At 40.5% G+C, this 21,164-nt stretch overlaps 3 protein-coding genes and 3 non-coding genes across 8 annotated transcripts; 1 reads left to right on the top strand and 5 right to left on the bottom strand.

Moving 5' to 3' along the window:
- Positions 1 to 740: 740 nt before the first annotated feature.
- LOC107277103 (protein ULTRAPETALA 2) lies at positions 741 to 2,928 on the bottom strand. The gene is made up of 5 exons (XM_066310823.1): positions 2,799 to 2,928; positions 2,482 to 2,702; positions 2,115 to 2,382; positions 1,252 to 1,576; positions 741 to 1,125 (listed from the first exon to the last, which is right to left on the bottom strand). The coding sequence occupies exons 3-5, from the start codon at positions 2,311 to 2,313 to the stop codon at positions 930 to 932; spliced, it is 720 nt and encodes a 239-aa protein (XP_066166920.1). The 5' UTR covers positions 2,314 to 2,382; positions 2,482 to 2,702; positions 2,799 to 2,928; the 3' UTR covers positions 741 to 929.
- A 1,990-nt stretch (positions 2,929 to 4,918) lies between these two features.
- Positions 4,919 to 8,358, top strand: LOC4339245 (uncharacterized). The gene is made up of 6 exons (XM_015782420.3): positions 4,919 to 5,420; positions 5,947 to 6,024; positions 6,520 to 6,554; positions 6,657 to 6,712; positions 7,273 to 7,374; positions 7,954 to 8,358. Exons 1-6 carry the CDS (start codon positions 5,049 to 5,051, stop codon positions 8,013 to 8,015), a joined length of 705 nt encoding a protein of 234 aa, XP_015637906.1. The 5' UTR covers positions 4,919 to 5,048; the 3' UTR covers positions 8,016 to 8,358.
- A 558-nt stretch (positions 8,359 to 8,916) lies between these two features.
- TRNAD-GUC (transfer RNA aspartic acid (anticodon GUC)) lies at positions 8,917 to 8,988 on the bottom strand. The gene has a single exon. It is a non-coding gene; the product is annotated as a tRNA-Asp (tRNA).
- A 1,322-nt stretch (positions 8,989 to 10,310) lies between these two features.
- Positions 10,311 to 10,382, bottom strand: TRNAD-GUC (transfer RNA aspartic acid (anticodon GUC)). Its single transcript has one exon. It is a non-coding gene; the product is annotated as a tRNA-Asp (tRNA).
- Positions 10,383 to 10,572: 190 nt separating this feature from the next.
- On the bottom strand, positions 10,573 to 13,518 carry LOC4339242 (probable 1-acyl-sn-glycerol-3-phosphate acyltransferase 5). Of its 3 annotated transcripts, none has more exons than XM_015782821.3 (4): positions 13,419 to 13,518; positions 11,877 to 12,591; positions 11,436 to 11,566; positions 10,573 to 11,184 (listed from the first exon to the last, which is right to left on the bottom strand). In XM_015782821.3, exons 2-4 carry the CDS (start codon positions 12,497 to 12,499, stop codon positions 10,745 to 10,747), a joined length of 1,194 nt encoding a protein of 397 aa, XP_015638307.1. In that variant the 5' UTR covers positions 12,500 to 12,591; positions 13,419 to 13,518; the 3' UTR covers positions 10,573 to 10,744. The 3 variants fall into 3 exon arrangements, with proteins under 3 accessions (XP_015638307.1, XP_015638306.1, XP_066167181.1); XM_015782820.2 differs by having other exon boundaries at positions 11,877 to 12,576; XM_066311084.1 differs by having other exon boundaries at positions 10,573 to 11,058; positions 11,877 to 12,576.
- A 441-nt stretch (positions 13,519 to 13,959) lies between these two features.
- Positions 13,960 to 14,031, bottom strand: TRNAD-GUC (transfer RNA aspartic acid (anticodon GUC)). Its single transcript has one exon. It is a non-coding gene; the product is annotated as a tRNA-Asp (tRNA).
- Positions 14,032 to 21,164: the final 7,133 nt, after the last annotated feature.

Raw genomic sequence — 21,164 nt, 5'->3', positions numbered from 1 at the left:
CTCTTATCCATTGTCTCGTTTTTCTCTATAGACTATCTCCAGGTTAGTAGATAGCTTTACTCTCTCTCTTCATTTAATCTCTTCCATGTAGGAAAATATGCTGACATGGATATCTTGTAGAGAGCCTATAGACAATCATTGTGGGTGCCCTTATAAGTGCAACATAAGTTTCTGTGCCCAACTTTGATCGTTTTTCTTATTTAAAATTTTTTTATAATTAGTATTTTTATTGTTATGAGATGATAAAACATGAATAATAATTTACTCGTGACTTATGTTTTTAAATTTTTTTAAAAAATTTTTAAATAAGACGAACGGTCAAAGTTGAACGTAGAAAACCATGGCTGCACTTATAATAGGACGGAGGTAGTACTGACTTGCCATATGATGGGATGGAGGGAGTACCAGTTTTGTGTGACGTGCACACGTTGTGGTATCAGCCGTACCCCAAGTCCCAACCGCACGCCGTTTCAGTAGCGGCAGGGCCTTCCGCCCTTTCGCCCCTTGGGCCTCCCCGTGCGCCATGGCGACGCGACCTCTATACCCTTTTCGTCGTCGGTGTAGGCTTGCAAAGGCGGCCGCATGGGCGCAGCCGCGCAGCCACTGTACCTGACGACAACACTACTCTACCACACACCTCTATACGTCTGCACTGTCTGCACACTGCACACCACGGTCCTCACGTCAAAGCCATCTCTATCTGCGGCGCATGTGAACGTACATAATGCCGACGCGACAGCTTCCACGTTCATGCTATGCCATTGACGACCAAGTACCCAAGTTCTGTACGTTCGCGAATCATGACATGATCGAAGAACAGGTTACATTTTGGTGATCCAAAATCGGCTAATTATATCATCAGTTCTTCTCCATTACCTACCTAAACCAATAATTAATAATCCAATTGAGACGATGAATATATTTCAATTCTACGAGTTGATCATGCAGTTGATCCGGTAGAAATCGACGCAGGTCTGGCAGGCGCAGCCGGCGAAGCGGCAGGTCTCGCAGCCGAAGCAGACGCACCTCACGCACCCCTTGCACGTCGCCGCCCGCGTGCACCCCCTCGACGCCTTCCTGCTCGCCCTCTCCTCCTCCTCCTCGCAGCTCACTCTCACCCTGCACCTGCAAATCCAAATCAAACATCACAATTCGAATAATCGATCAGCTAATTAATCAACTCATGTTCTGAATGAAATTCATTCATGTGTTCTTGAGCTCTGATAATTTGGCAGTGTATAATTAATTTACCTGCCAGCGGGGGGCATGTCCTTGCAGGTCCAGTCATGGCGCGCCATGGCGTCGTGGTAGAGGCGGCACTCCTCCTTGGTCCTGAGCCGGAACCGCCTCTCCTTGCCGCAGCCGGCGCACCGGACGAACTCGTCGCGGTGGCACGGCGGCCGGCGGCCGCCGCCGTTGGCCGACGACGACTTGAGCTTCTTGTGGTAGTACCTGAGCAGGCAGGTCTTGGAGAGCGCCACCTTGTCCCCCTTGACCATCACCCACACCGTGTTCTGCCACCTCCCCGCCGTCTCCCTCCCGGAGTGCTTCTCGAACGCCGCCGGGCTCAGCTTATCTGCAAATGTTCAGAGTACTTCATCAGAGACAAATGTTGATCAATGCAGTGGTCATTGTGGTGGATACATGAACATGATCCCATGCAATCACACAAGTTACAGAGAAGAAAAGGTGAATGCAAGTACGGGCACATTTGGGAACGCCCATGAGCTGAACAAACATGGAGTTGAACGTACTGAAAGTACGTACAGACATGAACAGAATAAAGATCTCTGCAAGGAGATTTTGGAAAGTACACACGCATGGAACAAAAAATTGGAGTCAACAGCACAGCACGGCAAAAGCAAGCGACTAGCCCTAGGCCCTAGCTAGCTGCTAGCAGTAGGCATGGCACTGCATGCAATATACTGTACTGGAGTAATTTCCTACTAGTGGCATCATCAGGATTAAGTGATAATTAACTAATGGACGTGAAGTAAAATCAACTAGAGTTGACCGGGCGGTTATCACGGTTATCTCGTGTGCGATAACCTTATTAGTTTTTAAAACCACGGTAATCGCACGCTAAACCGTTGGGTGAGGGTGTACGAACGCACCTTGGTCGCAGCCGGGGGTGCAGTCGCAGGAGACCTGGAGCTCGCCGGAGGCGAAGAGGCGGAGGCGGCCGACGGCGTCGCCGTAGCGCGCGCTGGTGCAGCCGCACGTCACCTCCACGAACCTGTCGCCCACCCGCACCCCGCTCACGTCCCGCAGCTCCTCCTCGCCGAACAGCGCCGCCCCGTTCTCCACGGCCATCGTCGTCGATTCTGATCGATCAATCGATCGATCTCTCCCCAATCAAACCAACCAACGACCAACAACTACCTGACGTCGCACGATGGCACAGAGAATCAGAGTTCATAGATTGATCGATCTGAGAAGATCAGAAGAACACCAAGGGCAGAAGAAGCAAAAGCAACACACCTTACTGGTATAGATGAGATGATTTCGGTCGTCGTAGCAGGAGCGGAAACCGAGGGGTCCAAGAAAGCAAGAGAGATCGTGGCGAACACGAGGAGGCGCCTCTCTCGCTCTACAGGAAACGACGCGGAGGCAGGCGCGACGCGAGCGGCGAAAAGCCGGCTCCTTTCCGCGAGAAACGGATCGGATGAGCTGCCTCCCTCCCTCCCTCGAAACCAACCGCCCTGAAGAAACCTTCAAAAAATAAATCGACGGATCACGGATGGATCTGGAGGAGATGATGATGAGAGAGACCAAGCCAATTAAGGTGGTGGTGACACTGACGAGTGACGCTAGTTCGCACCACCGCAATGGAGTGGGGGAGGAAGGAGACGAAGAAGCTGATGCGCTCTTCAATTCGCTCTCTTTGAGAGCTCTTGACGTTTGCAACGAGCCGTTTCTCTCTGCCTCGTTGCGCGTGTAGCTGTGCTGCTGCATCGCCATTTGTTATCTTCTTCGGTTCTTTCCTTCCTCGTCTGTCCATTTTGTCGTCGTCGTCGATCCACACGACGCGCAGCGCGCAGGAGTCGCGTGGACATGCATCACACACACATACTATCTCTCTGCTTTTGTGCTGCGTGCAAGCTAGAGAAGAGATGACAGAGATTCCCATATCGCCATCGCCACGCGAGCCGTCTGCAGGTCCATCACTCGGAGAAGACTTAGCTACAAAATTGTTATTACCTCCGTATTAGAATATAATTCCTCCGTCCCATTTTAAATGCAGATATGGTTTTCCGTGCTCAACTTTAATCGTCCGTCTTATTTGAAAACTTTTTTAAAAAAATAAAAAACATAAGTCACGAGTAAAATACTATTCATGTTTTATGATCATCTCATAACAATAAAAATACTAATTATAAAAAATTTTCAAATAAGACGGACGATCAAAGTTTGGCGTGGAAACTTACGGTTGCACTTAAAATGGAATGGAGGGAGTAAGAATTTTTAAGGTTAGACATAATTGTTAAGAATATGAAGGAAAATTAAGACCATGTTTAGTTTCTCCAAAATAGCAAAAGTTTTACTGTTTTGGAGTACTTTTTATCAAAACAGATCTAAACAATAGTAGCAAAAGTTGACAATTTGACATTTATCATTTCGGAGTCTAAAGTAGCAAAATTTGCTAAAAAGCGCGTTGGGAGCCGTGCTCTCTTTGTCTTTACAGGTAAAATGGCAAAACTTACCATACATCTAAACACTAAAATAGCAAAACTTCAATAGCAAAACTTTAATGTCAGATCTTTTGCAAAAAAAATCTTGCAACAACAAATTGATCCCTAGATAGAAAAATATTGTAATTGGATGGGAAGTAGAGCTAGGTGGAGAAATTGAATAGTGAAGAAATATGATTGGTTGGGAACATGCTCACCGTACCAACCGATTTGTTGCAAACTTTCTAATAGTTGAGTTTTAGTACAAGGCACAACTACTTTTTTCCAGATATTCCATAATATATGCGTGCATGCACGTATGCAATTAATTAGTACCTCTTCTCCATTAAATTATGATTTTTTTAAATCCTCTGTCCTCAAGATCTCTAATTCTATTGGGTGCATGCATTTTATTTATAAGGGTGATATAAATTAGGAGGTGATAATAATTATTTCTTGGTCTTTAAATTAAGGGTGATTGTGCTTTATATTTTAGAATGGATGGAGTAGCACATAATTAATAGAGTTTTAATTATTTCAAACTTAAAATATGAATTTATATGATATTTTAAGGCAATTTCTATATAGAAAGTTTTCATACGAACATATTGTTTAGCCGTTTAAAAAATATGTTAGCAGAAACCAATATAGGATCCGCATCTTAATTCAGATGAAAATGAACTGAGCCTTAGTAGTACTTTGCTGATTATACTACTGTGTAAACAATGGCCCTGTTTGATTCCGAAGGGCTATTAAATAGCCATGCGGAATCTTGCTATTTAAGAGTATTAAACGTAGATTACTGACAAAACTCATTCCATAATCCCTAGGTTATTTTGCGAGATGAATCTAACGAGGTATATTAATCCATGATTTGCTACAGTAATGCTATAGTATCAGCTGCTAATTATGGATTAATATACATCATTAGATTCGTCTCGCAAAATAATCTAGGGGTTATGGAATCGGTTTTATCGGTAATATACGTTTAATAATCCTAAATAGCAAGATTTTGGAGGGCTATTTAATAGTCCGAAGGATCTAAACAATGCCAATAACGAGTGAACGAAAGGAATATCAAGTAAGCATTGCGTAAATTCCTACTACTTCAGATTTGTTCGTATGTGGAAAATATTTGCAGAGATATCCCTGTCTCTAGCACTTCGTGGATGGAACTCATCCGTGACCTCCACAAACCCCTGCACAGTTTCACCACAAAAAAGGATGACAAAATAGCAGTAGAAACCAGAAAGATCAGAATCCAGCGGGGAAACACAATCCGAGAACAGCTTTGCCTGCGAGGTTTCAGCATCGAAGAAGTGTAGAGAACCCACATGTTTCTGGTAGAATCTTCTCCCTGCTGAACCTTCCCCTTCCATGGCCTCGCTGCTGCCGCCTACTCATCTCCTCACTCCTCCCCCGCTCTGCTGCTGCTCGTACGCTCTACTTCTCCCGAGAGCCAGGAGGGCGCCTCCAAGATTCTCGAATGGGGCCTTCTCCGCGGCGGAATCGCTGGTCCGGGGTGAGTTCTTGGGGAAAGTCGGGACCTTGGCTCGGAGAATGGAGGGAAGGCGGCGCCTTGCCGTGGCTAGTGCCGGGAGAGGCCCACTTTTTGGCGGCGGCGGCGGCGGTGGCGGGCAGCGGGGCTCCGGCCGGGTGGTGGGGAACCTTGCCTTCGCCGCCCTCTTGACGTTCCTCGCCACCACCGGCCAGCTCCGGTGGGTTCTGGACGCCATCGTCTCCCTCTGGGTACGAGCTTCTTGCTGCTGAAATAAGTTGTAGATGATGACTGGTATATTCAGAAACTCCTTTCTTTAGATGAAAAAATTTGGACTTAGTAGGAATGAACTATATTACTGGTTGCTCGGTTGATGTGTGGGCATGTATTTTAATATCATAATATGGTTCTACAGTTCATGATGAAGTAGCTTCTTAGCTGAAAATTTTCCGGTCCGTTTGTTTCCCTTTGCAAACTGCACAGTCTGTATTTCATTGGTTACATTTTTCAGTTTTCACCATGAGTAGGCTGCTACAGCACTAGAGTTTATTTTCACCAAAAATAGTTGAGAAATTTGAATTCTTCAGTAATGTAAGAACCGAAATTGGCAATCTTGTTTAGTTCACCTCCTGGTGCTTAATAAGCTCATTTGATTAAGAATTCACCTTTATGTACCATGAAAAGAGATATTCAATCTCATTATCTTTTCTGCTGTCTATAATTTCACAGTACTTTGATTGAAAGTTTAACTTTAGCTCTTATCTTGTGTCACAACAGCTTCTCACAATACTGCTGCCTATTTTGGGTCTCGCTGCATTTTTCTTCTTTGCAGGCCAAGACATACTTCAGAGCAATGTAAGGCTTCTGAAATTTAGTATCCAGTAATTATCTAAAGAAATAGTATTCAGTAATTTTGTCTAGTTTGGTTTCCTTTTAATTTTGGTTGGTGTGTTTGCTTTCATTTGGACTTCACTCTTACAGAGTGCTAGTTTGTAATAATTGGCTGTAGCTCTTTTGAGTAAAGGTCGGGATGCTATTTCATTCCATTATCTAAAAAAAATAGTATTCAGTAATTTATTCATATGTTAGTACCAACTGATTTATTACAGTGAAAAAGGTTTTCTGTAATTCCCCCCTTCTGAAAATAAGTTTGTTATATATAGTAAATTCAGTCTTCAACTCTTCATAAAGGACAGATTATGAGATTAGATGTCTATTGATACCTGGTAGCAAACATATCTGCTATGAAGGGCTAATAGTATCTATATGTATCGACGCTGTAAGCAAAATCATTGTGATTTGTTTGCACAAGTTTGTCAATATTCACAATCGTGTTTCTTTTGCTTTCAGTGCCCCAACTGCGGAAAAAGCTTCCAGATACTGAAGTAAGCACAGAAAAAAAAACTAAAAAGCCCAAAACTTCTTGTATTACATAGATTTGTGATTATAACTTCAAAAAAAAATTGATCAGCTTGATTGTCTTTTAGGTCATCTTTGAAGGATGGTCCACAACTGTGTCCATATTGTACTCAACCTTTCTCGGGTAAGCAACTTGCTGCTATCTATTTCCAGTTTACTGATATTTGCGTGAGACTAATACCTTTAGTTATGATATGCATGCTTGCTGCTGTCCTGCTAGAAATTTGCAGAACAAAATTAATCTAGGACATGTTCACTCCATTAGTTAATTGCTTTTTTTGCTGTCTTTTAAGCTCTTGCAGGCTTCTTTTAATTTTTGCTAGTAATAGCTTTAGACCTTGCTTTATGTTGAATTGTGGATATTTTCAAAAATGCTCATCTGTTAATACACCTGGTTGAAACCTTCTTAACCATTACTTTTCTTTCTATGTGCTGCTTCTCCGCCATTGGGAAAAAAAAAAGAAACACAGGCTTTGCTGATTTCATGAATTATTTATTCTCTGTGGACTTATGTTGCCATTAGTCAAATGAAAATGAAACGTCTTATAATATCTGAATGTTTTTTTTGGGACATAATTATATTTGAATTTTTTACTTTCCTCAGAACAGAACAAACATTTTTGGTATATATGTGGAATCGTCTAAATTGAGGTTTTGTCGGGTTTGTCCTTGTACATGGTGCAGTGCAGGGAAACAAATTTGTTAGAGAATCTGCTAGATTTTCATCTGGAAGGACCACCACAGGTGCTCAAGCCTTCAGTGAGTCCTTCAAACGTGGTTCGGAGGGTATGTAAATCATCAGTCCATCAATCACCTTCTTTTCCTCTTCCCGTGGCTTTAAATATATGTACACACATTAGTAAAAACAATTAGTGATTTTTTAAATAATGAAAAAAAAATGGAACTTAGGTGGAGAATTTCAGATATCCTCAGCTAATCAGGGAAAATATGATGAAAATCCTATATTTCTCTACCATGGATATTTTACCCATTTTTTAATTGAGTAGAAGAGGGGAATCCCCGATGCTAGATTTGGTTGGGTTGAATAGTCAGATACAAACGGATTAGCGCTGACCAAATTTGAATGGGTTTAAGTTGTATGAGGCTGCAGAGTTGCAGTATTCTTAATTGATTTTTACCACATGTGATATGCTTGAATACGATATCCAAACTTATGCATCATCAGAGAATGCATCCAAGACAATCGATTTCCTATCATGTACATATATAGTATACCATCAGTGGAATTCTTAGGTGCCATTTCTCTGTTTCTGTTGATTGATTCATTTGCTGATATGTGTTTTTATTTAGAACCACCAATCATGGCATTTAATCAGCAATCGCACTATGTGTTGCTTCATGCAGGGAAGAAGACACCTTCTGGAACTGTTGTAGACATCGAAGCTGAAGTGAAGGATGCCGAGTGATTCTTCTGCAGGAATGTGCTAAGAATCTCTGCCTCGTTGACATCAGTTTTGCAGCTCTTCATGGCCAATTTTTCAGAGGGCTATTAAATCTGGTAGCAGTGTCATGGTTGTACCAACCGTTCGCTAGATTTGTTGATATGCTAGGTCCAGGATATCAAGACGAACTGACACTTGATTCCATAAGTGACGACATGTAGCGCCTTCTTCTCGTTGCAACTTGTAAATTGCAATTACCTCTGCTTGTGTAAAAGTAACAACAGAAAAGGTAGATGTGAATATTTACTTCTTTTTTTTTTTTGCTTTTGTATGTGGATGAGCAATCAAAGATCAGTTGAAGAACAAAGGGCCTGTTCACTTTTATGCCACTTACCAAAATTTAGGTAGGGTAACAAACTACGCATTACCTTACCAATGTCATTTTGGTAGTTCCGGAACTTTCCTCTCACAGAAACACTACAAAAATTTGGAAATGCATCAAACTAAATATATCCAACACTACTAAAATTAGCAATGTCAAAACTTAATGAAATTTGACATGTCAAAATTTGGTAAGGTTTAAATTGGCAACAAAGCAAACAAGCCCAAACAATCCATGTTTGGCTCTGATTGGCGAAACCACTGCACCAAAATTTTGTCATGCTAATCCATACCGCCAATGCCAAGAAGAAACAATCTGAACCACACCATGAATGCCAATCAACATGACATATCGAGTCCCTGTCCGGATTGACCAGATGCATTTAAGAAATGGAGGGGAGAAAAAAGGTCACTGAAACGCACAAGAAAACTCATTAGTTCTCCCAGCTCCATGGTGTCTGGTGAGTGGTAACTGAAGGGAAATTATTACTACAGACTAACAATTGCCTGTGTCTACTGATCTGCACGAAAAAAAGTATGTAATCGCCGTTGCCGGGGATCGAACCCGGGTCACCCGCGTGACAGGCGGGAATACTCACCACTATACTACAACGACTTCGGTGCTTCCAAGTTTCTATCACACATTATGGATTTAACAAGACTGACACGAGAATACAAGATTAACAGCACGATGATGCAGGAGCCGCATGTACAGGCGGCTGATCTGATGCAAGAGTCTGGATCAGTCGTCGGTCGTCATATAGTTGGGCTTGGGCTCGTGACTGATGTGACCAAAAGGGAACAGTTCGCTTAACCGTAGTAAGTACAGTATTTGGTAAACTTGTAAGATGTCTTTACGTTGTAACGTGCCGGGCCTATATAATTAGAGAGGGTTCCGAGGGTGATTAAGAACAAAGCACGGGATCGAATGATTACACATACGTACGGAGCATACAAACGCCTAGTGCGCTGTAGGAAGAGGGGGGATTGAGATCGGCTGCAGTCGTTATTGCGACTGCACCTTACTGCATGCATTTTCAGCCATTCATTTTTGTGATCAACAGTCTAGATCAATTGCTACAGTAGAAGGATAGTGTGCTAAAAATACATATATTTTTAAACAAACAAAAGAGTAGTGCATATTCATACTATGAAGTGACTTATATTTTGGGATGGAGGGAGAATTTCCTTGCTCCCAAAATACTCCAGGGGAAAAAAGCTTTTCCAGATTAGAAGTTTAGAACATACTTTCTTTATCCAGAGAACTCAACCTAACTTAGATTAGGTGGACAAAGGTTTGTTATAGGATAGGTTAGGTTGAATTATTTTAGAACGGATAGAATACTACTTCCTCTCTCTTTTTTTAAAGATGAATACTAATTCTTTGGTCCCAAAATACTTGTGGGTAACTCAACCTAACATATGTTAGGTGGACAAAGGTTTGTTATAGGATAGGTTAGATTGAATTATTTTGGAACGGATAGAATACTACTTCTTCTTTACTTTTTTTTTTAAAGATAAATGCTATTCCATCTATCCTAAAATAGCTCTCAAGATCTGTCACAATAACAACTTCTCCACCAACATTCTCTTCACAATCAATCACAACTCACCACCTTAACTACTCAACCAATCATAACCCTCCACCATTTACTTTTACCTACTTTCTTAATAATCGTGTTCAACTCTAAAAATTTTTATATTCTGGGATGGAGAGAGTAATTCTTTGTTCCCAAAATACTCGCGGCGACAAAAACTCTCAGCAACCAATCACAACCCTCCACCATTTACTTTTACCTATTTTTTTAATAACCGTGTCCAACTCTAAAAATCATAATATTCTGGGACGGAGAGTGTAATTCTTTGTACCCAAAATACTCGCGGGTACAAAAACTCTCAGCATTAAACGTTCGACGTAAAGAAAAAAAAAATTGTCATCGCCGTTGCCGGGGATCGAACCCGGGTCACCCGCGTGACAGGCGGGAATACTCACCACTATACTACAACGATTTGGATGCTTTAGACGTTGGCAGTCTCATACCTAACAAATTAGTATTCAGAGAGTTACAGCTTGATACCCCAACTTCGGTTACTAGCTACAGAAACACAGGTTATTAATGCTTGATACCCCAGCTTGACAATCACGTACTCATGTGGCAATCCGGCAACACTACATTGCCCCCCCCCCCAACAGCCAGGATAAAAGAATCGTAGTACTGAACTATAGAGCTAGAAACATTTCCAATGACAAATCCCATTGGATATACAGGTATACATGGCGATGATGCCACAACCCACAAGTTGGGTTCTGAGCAGAGTAGTAATATCTTTCTGCTAATACACAGCTGAGGGTTACACTTGCACAAATACTTTCAGGATTTCTTGGCATGGGTACCAGCTTCCGGGGAGCATATCAGCTGGGGCAGATGTATGGAGTATAAGGTTGCAAAAGTAAGGAAAGCAGAGCTAAATGCTACGAAAATCTTGAACCATACAGACGAGAACAGGGTCAGGTACGTGAGGACGGTCGTTGTGCTGATTACCGCTACAAAATTCGCGATGCACTTGAGTGTGGACAGATCATCTTCAGTTCCTTCGTTGGGGAAATGGCCAAGTGCCGAGAAATCAGACAGAAGCTTGTTCTTCAGTTTAAATCTCTCGATCAGCCAATCGGCGACTTCATCTTCTGAGGTGGGTATGTCAGAGACTTGAATGATTTTAACATGTATGTGAACTTCAGAAGGATCAATACCATAAACATTGTCCATAAAAGTCGGTGGCCGATGCTTATATGCGATTGTGATGTCACAAACTGCATCAGTTAACCAGCTACGACTATAAGTCACGCAACAAAAAAGGAAATCCCAACAGCAAAAGCTGTATAAAAAATATAATCAAGCAAGCCTTTCAATGTTTCAAAAAATTATCAGGACTTTGGTTAAGTTGTCTGCAAATGATACTTTTAGCAGATAGTATTTGCAAATGATCAACAAATAAATCAGGTGATGAAGTGAAAATACTGAAGAACAGATGAAGAAGGGAGGGATGGGGTTTACCACTTACCAGAATCCATGGAGTCCCTCAACTCTTGTAGACAGCAATGAAAACCCTTTGTCTTGGGAAGGAGGACATTATTCAGAATAGGCAATCCGTGCTCTTTTGCATACTCTTGACTCTTGATACACTTTTTCTCCCTGAGATATTAGCATCAAATAGAATACAAATAAAGAAGGGGAAAATGAAAAAAAACTAATGCATGGTTACTTCTAGGGATGCAGAATCCTATTATTCAATTTGAACAATCAGCATTTATGCACCATAGTCAAAAAGTCAAAAGTTGTTTTTCGAAAAGTACAAAGAACTCTGGACTATTTGTGTTACCCAAAAGTTCTAATCTATAATATTTCAACAATTGATTAGAAAACTCTAGAATGAGTGCCCATATCACAGGGTGGGTTATACAAACATGTAATAATATACTGAATGAATGGAAAGACACCTTACGTGTAATCCGTGCCTTCAGGGAAAACTGCCAACCAAAGGGGATCCTTAGGGTTCTTTAATTCCGAAAGTCTACTTCGGATTAATGGTTCATCAACCTCCCACTTCCGCTCTACTGGAATAAATTCAATAATGTGAAATGCCCAGTTAAAAATAGGCAACTTCATCAAGCTTTTCTTAAGGATATACTTGATGCACTGCAAACGGCCTTTCCTCAACGCAAGATCCCACAAGTACATCCAATCAACCTCGGTTCTGTGATTAGCAAATAACAAGACACGCTCTTTTGGGGGCACAGTTTCGCCAGAGAAAACAAACTTGGTCTTGTTAATCTTCTCAAACAAAAATGGCCACATTGCTAACCACATCCCAAACAGAAAGCATGTCGACTTTCTGCTGTAATGCACACTGAACAACCGTATGAGGAAAGTAGTTACAGGGGATAGGTAAACCATCATCATAAATGCTGTCAACGGCATAATAACCAAACATAACATGCCACGGCACCGTCTCATTAGAGTCAATGGCCGGTGTCTTGGTCCATTGTTCTGAATGGAAGGAACAACGCTTTGCACTTGCTTTCCATTCACATGATACCCTTGGGAACCATTTGAACCATTCATCATGTACGAATTAAATGTGAACTCTTGTCAACTTCCTAAAATTCACATGCTCAGCACCGATGAGACCATGCAAACCCCACCTGTTTCGGGAGAAACTAGAGCATCACATAGCAGATACAGATCAATGTAAGCATTAAACAATCAGCTCAAAAGTACGCATCTTTACATGCCTCGTGCAAATCTATATATAAAAAGAAGTTTTGTTACCAAAATACGAAAATCTACAACAAGAGATAAGCAAAAGCTAACAGAAAACACGTATACTAAAAGACTGTCACATATGGCTAGAATTCTGGAACATAAGGTGGCCTATCATTGTGCCATGATACTACTATGATGGAAAACGATGAATGGCCTTCAATTATGGCAGTAAGCAAATCGGGAAAGGCTATTAACTGACAGACTGAGTTCAGTCAAGCAATTCTGTGATAGTAGCAGCCTAGCAGAGCATCTACAAACGGTTTAAGCTATCATTTCCCGTTTCATTATTGGCACAACACACACAAACAAACCAAGGAATGCGGAATGCCAGTGACAAAAATCCAGAAGTGCAGCTCGGACAGTACGGTGAGAAGTGGCAAAAGAAAAGCTACTAGTAGCAAAGCAAGCTGCATCTGCACGCAAAGCTCACCAATCAAGACTGGCCCGCCACCCCAGAGCTACTAGTAAGCTCAAACCATCCTCCAATTCGACCACTGTGCGAACGACCCAAACGATCTAGCACCAACGCTTCACTCATCCTACGGAGAAATGCCACTCATCACCGCACCCAAATGGAGAGAGAGCAAAGAAACGAAGGCGCAGCTAATAATAATCCACCTCATTAGCTCTAACCTCGCACGAAAACAAAAAAATATCCGCGCTGGATCTGCGAGAGGAACAGGAAAAGGGAACTACACCGAAGCGGATTAGCGGCGCTTACCGGCGAGTGTCGGCGGGCGGCGGCGATCCGGCCGGGGAGAGGCTCGAGGAGAGGTTTGGGTGGGGGAGCACCGGAGCAGCAGCAAAAAAACGAGCGGATTAGCGGGGGGGGGGGTACTAGAAGGGGTTTATAGTGGGATGGATGGATGGGCGGTGGAGGGGAGGCGGTGGGGCCCACGAGGCAGTGGGACAGCGGGAGCAGTCACGCGATGACGATGGGTGGGCCTCTCTCGCACGCGTCGGTAAATCGGCGGCCGCCCATGGCTCCACGCGCGCGTGCCCCTACATGAGTCGGTCGGACCTAGGAGTAGTAAAGCCCTTTGTTTAGTTTCTTTTTCTTCGACCTTTCAATTTTTCCATCACATTAAAACTTTTCTACACAAATAAACTTTCAACTATTTTCTTCGAACTTTTAATTTTAATCAAACTTTCAATTTTAACTAAACTTTCAACTATTTTCTTTCCATCGTATCGTAACGGGTGCGCCCGCGTTGAGGTGAGGGCGAGTTCACGCAAAAATGAAAAAAAAATGTAAAATTTGTCGCCGTTGCCGGGGATCGAACCCGGGTCACCCGCGTGACAGGCGGGAATACTCACCACTATACTACAACGACTTCGGTGCTTCAGGGTTTCCAGCATTTTTCTTTTAATCTTAACAAGACTAGACAACGAGAACACAAATCGTTATGAAATCAGGTCGGGTGCGACCATAGCATTTGTACCTCCTAGCTCATATTTCTACCGGATTTTTATTTGCAATTTAAGAAATTACAATGTAAATGCATACCAATTATTTTTTTAATAAAAAATGTGACGACATATATAGCGGCGGATACTGCCCGACTACTTTAGGTAGTTGCCCGGGCTCCCAAGCCTGCATCTATTGAGTCGTTCTTTGTGAGCCGGTGATTTTGCAGGCAACACAACACTAAACTAGGCCAGGCAACGACAGGCACGAGCGGCTGCAGGAGTCATAGACCTTCGCAATGCAACACGCCGGTTCACCACATGAACGCAACCCTTGACTTGGTGCTAGTTTCAAATGGTTGAAGCAATTTGAGGTGTTTAGCTTTTGTAAAGTACAAATTTGTTCTCATTAGTTGGCTGGACGCTAGGTGTTCCAAGTGCTTGTCGGATTTTGCTTGAAAGAGGGGTGATCCCAGGCTGTTAATTGTGTTGAGAAGACATTGCCTGAAAACTATTTCAAAATCTTATTCCTAAAGCTGCCATATGGGTCATGATAGGATTGGAGTAATATTGGTGGTTCATATATGTAGTTCAAGTGGGCTCTCTCCTGTTTGAGGCCCACAAAAAAGGCACGAAGGGGTTAGCACTGAACAAGCAGATTTTAATATGATCAAGTTATTGCTCGATAATCTTTTTTTTTCATTGCAATGCACGCATATTTTTTCTAGTATAAAGTATATGTGTTTTTTTTTTCAGAATGAAAATGTCCATATGTTATGTATCTTGTGAATGAAAAATATGAAGATTCTCTTGTAAACGTATTGAGATCGCGTCATAGTTTTTATGGCGTTGCTAACGCATCGTGGTGCTCTGCTAGCTCCAGGGTGTCCTGAGGCTTACTAGCCAGTGTACGGTGACCCCACTCCCATGTTAGGAAATAAGAGGAGAGGGGGGATTATAGTAGGATTCCATCTCATCTGGAACTCTAGTAGTGGCGGCGACTTCTCTAATCCACAACTCCTGTCACCATCAGCTTTGGTTGCGAAAGATATGTCTCCCTCGCCTCCCCACTGGCATCCTTGTTGCTCCATCCATTGCTTCCTTCCTCTGCTCGGCTTGGCTTGGTTCACCTCTACCTCTTGCTTCTTTCCTCTGCTCACCTCCTCTACCTCTAGCTTTGTTGTACGCTATCGATGACAGCAAGCCACTTTTTTCACTTGGTTTTCTCATGATGCAGCGACCGTGGACATTTCATGCATGATGCCTTTAGGGTAGAGATGTTTGGCCTATAGGTTATTGGGTTTTGTGGGCCAGTACGAGGATTGGTTTGATAGGTTGTTTTTTGCCATTTTTTTTTATTTCTTTCATATCAATTTATTCCATAGTTCTCCCCTAAAAGCTAGCAGGGCATCTTCTTAGGGCATTGACATACCTTAGCAGCACCACCAACTGGTTTTATATATGGAGCTGTAATAGAAGGTGTAGTAGGAGAATTTCCTATCAGTAAAAAAGAATTAAAGTTGAAAGCTGACAATTATATTTATGTAGGCAATGGCTTTACCAAGATAATGCTACCTTGTTTTACAAGCTATCTAATCAGGTAAACCTGAACCAAATGCGATACGTGGTGTATTCAATATGGTCTACAATCATTTGAAGTATAGGATAGCAATGGATGGTAAATTGTTCCAAAATGCTTATACCAGACTCATCGTGCACTTCTAGGATGCATGAAGAAATGATATTGTGAAAGAAAAAAAATCTTGGAGCTTTATTATACGTAACAGGTCTAACCGAGTCATACTTAAACACTATCCAGTTTCTTTGATGAAGAACTAGTAACACACGTGGTGAAAGTGTTGTGGAGACATTTGAGACGTGGGAACCATATAAAGAAGTAATTGTAGATAAGACTGTGGTGTGAGATCTGCTATCCAGGTTACTCAGGTTACAAAGATTTTGTACCGTCTTAAGATAAACGATGAAGGTTTTCATACTGGCAACCTTTCAATCCCACTGAATTTGGATGAATATGAAGAATATGTCAATGATGTCAATTGTGTTGGGTATCCAAATTGGATAATAGAGAATTGACCACAAGAAGATGAAATGGAGGGGGAAGGAAGACATGACAAACAAGATCAGTATTCTACAACACCTAAGGATGGAAGAGATAAAATCCAATTTTACGCCCTCCTCCCCCTTATCCCACTAAGACATCAGCAAATCTGCTGTGTAAGTGGGCAGGTTCTGACGATTGTGTCCATGTGACTTTACATTGAAGAGGTACTTAGTTTTGTGCACACAATTTTCATTCCGTGTTATATACATTGCACCGTCATGAAACTAGAAACTATTTTGATTTATTCCTAGGTCTCTCTTGATGTAGAAGTTTGTCCAGTCCATGCTTGTGCAAAATAAAGTATGAAAATAACACATGTCCTACAGTACATCATTTTTATTCGGATGGCTTGTGTATCTCTTTTGTATCACAGGTTCATCTTGATATTGAATCTATTACTGACCCTTTATGGTCTGACTCAAAAGTATGGAACCCATTCTCAGGTAAAGAAATATGTCCTTAATATTCATGTACTCCTTGAAATTATAGGCAATGGATTTGTTGGTATGTGCTTAACTTTTTACCCCACACCTTTAAAATCCTAACAAGTGGACATGTTTCCTGAATTGTGTTTCCAATCCTATCTTCCTATATAACTAGTTGATACCCCGTGCTTTGTTGTAAGATATGTGGATGAATGCATGTTATATATTATACAAATGATATATGTATATGTTTAAATAATGTGAAAATGATGTGGAGATAATGATTTGACATTGCTTGATATTGAGTTCTAAAAATACAACAAAATTATAAATTATATGTCATGTTTGCATGATATTTAAAATACTCTAGATAATAATTACTAGTTGGTGATGATGTGGCACACTTGTATGTGATTTAAAATATTCTAAATAATAATTATCAGTGGATGATGATGTGACACACTTGCGTGTTAAGCTTTACGAATTAGTGTGTATACAATGGAAGGATGATGTATCTAGTTAGTGAGACATCAACCAGCTGGTTTAGAGTTGTAATAGAAGGTGTAGTAGGATGACTAGTTTAGAGTTGTAATAGAAAGTGTAGTAGGAGAAAGTGTAATATCAATTGATTTTCCAAATAGAGTATTTGATTGTTTGACACCAAAACAAAATTAGGATGACTAGTTTGGAGTTGTAATAGAAAGTGTAGTGGGAGAAAGTGTAATATCAATTGATTTTCCAAATAAAGTATTTGATTGTTTGACACCAAAACAAAATTCCTACCCAATATACAGGAAAACTATAAGACAATATAAAACATTATAACAATTCAGTGTAACTCATACAATCGTGCTAATGAAGTTTAGAATGTTGCAGCTTAGGCTGTTGCTACATAAGTATAAAATTACATCACCGGTATGTACTGACAAAATAAACCATAAATTACTGTCTTAATATGAGTGGACAATTGCAAGCATCACATCTCTATTGGATATCATCAATAAACATTAGATATGATAGTTAAGTAGGAGAGTAACATAGAAGACATGTATATTTCTATAACAATGTATATTTCTATAACAAAAGGTAAAAATAAAAATAAAAATAAAGCGGAACCTATTAACTGTCATATTTATTGATGTGCTCTAATATATATTGGTCGATGCATCTTCAGCGATTGGTTTGCTTATATTGATTGGAAGGGCATTCCTCCATGTAAAGAGAGCCATAATTTTTTTAAACACGAAGAGAGCCATAATTTGTAACAAAAAGTGGTAAGCAGGAAACATAAAGAGATATATGTTTTGGTTAAGGTCCATATCAGTACATAAGAAAAAAGAACAAGCATATATGTGCATGTATGGCAAAGTCTAAATGACTTTCAAGATTTTTCTTTCAAATAATCTTGCAAGGTTCAACAGTTTACAGGGGTGATAGAGACCAAATGACGATCTGTTGAAAGTTGAAAACAAATATTTACTAAGTATATATGTGAAAACTAAACAATTCCAAAGGAACATTATTCTAATCATTCAAATAATCTATGGATCATAGGTTGGCTATAGGTAATTATGACATCCATAATCAGTGAATGTAACATTTTTATTGAAAAAAAGCAGTATGAAATCATGCAAACTGGAGCCTAAATTGATCCGACATGATTCAATATTGTCCGACCAAATCAAACAGAAAAGGAAATGACACAACACTAAAACAATAGATGTGGCTATGTAGTGTGTTCTAGGTGACACCCACCTTTTAGCGTTTGGAACATTAATTTGACTAATCCTGATTATGTTGCACTTCCACCATAGCGGGACTGAAAAAATGGGAATAGTCAAGAGTTATATTATCACATCACATATAAGCATTATACAGGAAAACATCGTTGAGCAAAACATTAATAAAGTGCCACCAAACTTTGATTAATTAGAAGCATCAAGTTAGAGAAAGACATGAAGATTCCACCTGTAGACTTTTACATTTTCCCCTTGAAGGTAGAAACAAACATTCTGTATTCTTGAAGCAGTAAAATCAAAAGGCACGGTCATTCCACTTACAAATAAATCAAAAAGCACAACTGTTTAAATGTAGTGTATGAATATATGGCCTGGACTTTGCTATCATAGAGTAGCCGTGGAAGTAATCAAAACCAAAATGAATGTAGAAAGAAAGTGGTTAGCAACCTAGAATACATGTTTAGAGATCTTACATCTTTAGGACTTAGGGGAAATTATGAAGAGACACCAACTTCGCCACTCTGTAGAGACAGATTTGAGAGCGGAACAATGCGACGAACAACAATGCCAAATCCAGCTGAAATCTCCAAAAGCATAATAAGAGAATAAAAGAGGAAAAAATCAGGAAATTCCACAACTACAGTAGATATCATATGAAAATAAACATTAGAGGCTGGCGATAGAGTATAGACCCATAGGACTTGTCGCGGCAAGCCTACAACACTACGATGACGTCAGATGACAATGGGCACGGAGACTCCAGAGGAGAAACCCATCAAGTAGAACAAATTTGTTTTGTATACTACTGGCTTCGCAATTTATTTACATCAAACAAAGAAGATGAATCGGCAGAGACGAGGTGCTGCCGCATGATATGAATCAGCGGAGACGGCGGAAGGGTGGAGATGGGAAAAAAACTTTGGTCTCCAGTATGGGACAATAGGAGCATCACCGCACTTTCCACAGCTTGAGATGCAAGTATATACGATCCAAAGGTGCATACATCAACCAAAGGCACTGTAGTTTCTACAGTAGTATAGCAAGATGTGGCAGCTTGGCTGAATTGGTATACAAAACTATAAGTTTTATTGATAAGATATCAGTAGAAGTATAAGATATAAATGGATTGTGAACTGTTCCAATATGCTTGTATCAGACTCATTGTGTATTTTTAGGATGAACAACGAAATGATGTTGTAAAAAAAATCTTGGAGAGCTTTATTATATGGAACATGTTTAACCGAATTATACTTGAATACCATTTGGTTGTATTTGAATTTTTAATTAGTTGTCGTTCAAAATTTTGGTTGCATTTAAAATTCTTGTGTGTTGTCGCTTAAAATTTGGATTAAATAATGTTCAATTTTTTCGTTGGGTACCGAGAAGGCGAACTACCTGACCAATACAATTCATGCTACACACTATACACCTAAAAAGTAGATTCGCGTTGCATAAAACTGCTAGCAAGGCAAAATACATCATGCACTTGGAAATTGAACTCTCATTAAATATATTTACATGTAAGGCGAACTCCTATAGGATCCATACAGTTAAATATTGCACAATGCACGAAGCGAACCATTATCTATTGTTGATGTAAAAACACAAGGCTTGGGAGATCTGCTTAACTCCAGTGCAGGTCCAAAACTTGCCTTTGGGTGTGTGAGCGTGCCAGTTGATTTGATCCTGCAATCAACAAGAAACAAAAACAAAGAAACCGCGGTTAAATCCATAAACGATAGCCGATCGGCTAGATGCTGATGACATATCATTTATCTTTGAGCCGATGTCATAGGTAGATTGATCGGCGATCATGAATAAGTGATTAAAGAACTAAATCTACTCGATCGACTGTAGATATTAACAATATGTAATCCCTATATCGATATATACTTTGATACTCAGACTACCAAATTTGGTCGTTAACACCTATATTTCTACAATACACGAAGCGAACCATAAGTTACCCATATTTCTACAGTTTCACTGTTGTTATTAATTGTGTTGACAATTACGAGTAAATGTATTTAATGTTTATACTGCTATGAACATATAAATAGAGGGTTCGATGTTAATCTCTTTTGAACAATTCACTTGCATGAAAGATGAGCCCCTATATCCCAACATTTGCTTGCAATGTAAGATAGGGGCATGGCATCGTTGGTGCTACGAAATATCCAAATATGTCCACGGTATATATGTTTCATATTATTTTACTTGCATTGTCTGCTCTTTGTCTAGTTTTCTCTATCTACATAATGCGATGAATATAAATGATATATTTATATGCAATTATCATTTCAGAATCCAAGGGATCTGACCATTGCTAGTTCCCCAGATAAATATTTTAAACTTGTTAGAAATTTGAATCCTCTCTAGATAGCTGTTATGAAAAAAGTTGGATCTGCAGGACTGTTAACAATGCCCGATGTGAACATAATTGAAAGATATGTATTTGGTTGGCTTACCGCTATGACGTCGATCGATACGGGCACGGAACTGTGCGAGCTGGGCCTACAGCTCCACTTATGGGCTGAGCCGAAATATGGGCACAGAATTGTGCGAGCTAGGTCTACAGTTCCACTCGTGGGCTGAGCCGAAGAGAGGCAAGCCGAACAAAGGAAGGTAGCGGACTAGGTTGGGACTGGAGCTAGAAATGAAGGAAGGAATGAGCATTCGGTTCAAAACCAAATGAGAGGTATATAACAATGTATACCGTTGCAACGTACGGGTGTTATATAATACGGAACACATGATAGAAATAACTCATCCTA

Source organism: Oryza sativa, chromosome 5 (assembly GCF_034140825.1).
Source record: "Oryza sativa Japonica Group chromosome 5, ASM3414082v1".
In the NCBI taxonomy this organism is placed as follows: Eukaryota; Viridiplantae; Streptophyta; class Magnoliopsida; order Poales; family Poaceae; genus Oryza; species Oryza sativa.
This window is presented reverse-complemented; position numbering and strand designations above follow the sequence as displayed.

Bases quoted from the DNA above. Each gene is read 5' to 3' on its own strand.
- LOC107277103 (XM_066310823.1), bottom strand. From the start codon at position 2,313: ATGGCCGTGGAGAACGGGGCGGCGCTGTTCGGCGAGGAGGAGCTGCGG. The intron at 1,577-2,114 runs GTGCGTTCGTAC...GAACATTTGCAG, and splicing joins CACCCCCGGCTGCGACCAAG to ATAAGCTGAGCCCGGCGGCG. The intron at 1,126-1,251 runs GTAAATTAATTA...TTGGATTTGCAG, and splicing joins GACATGCCCCCCGCTGGCAG to GTGCAGGGTGAGAGTGAGCT.
- LOC4339245 (XM_015782420.3), top strand. From the start codon at position 5,049: ATGGCCTCGCTGCTGCCGCCTACTCATCTCCTCACTCCTCCCCCGCTC. The intron at 6,025-6,519 runs GTAAGGCTTCTG...TTTTGCTTTCAG, and splicing joins AAGACATACTTCAGAGCAAT to TGCCCCAACTGCGGAAAAAG. The intron at 6,713-7,272 runs GTAAGCAACTTG...TACATGGTGCAG, and splicing joins TTGTACTCAACCTTTCTCGG to TGCAGGGAAACAAATTTGTT.
- LOC4339242 (XM_015782821.3), bottom strand. From the start codon at position 12,499: ATGATGAATGGTTCAAATGGTTCCCAAGGGTATCATGTGAATGGAAAG. The intron at 11,567-11,876 runs GTAAGGTGTCTT...CTAATATCTCAG, and splicing joins CCTGAAGGCACGGATTACAC to GGAGAAAAAGTGTATCAAGA. The intron at 11,185-11,435 runs GTAAGTGGTAAA...TAACTGATGCAG, and splicing joins GAGGGACTCCATGGATTCTG to TTTGTGACATCACAATCGCA.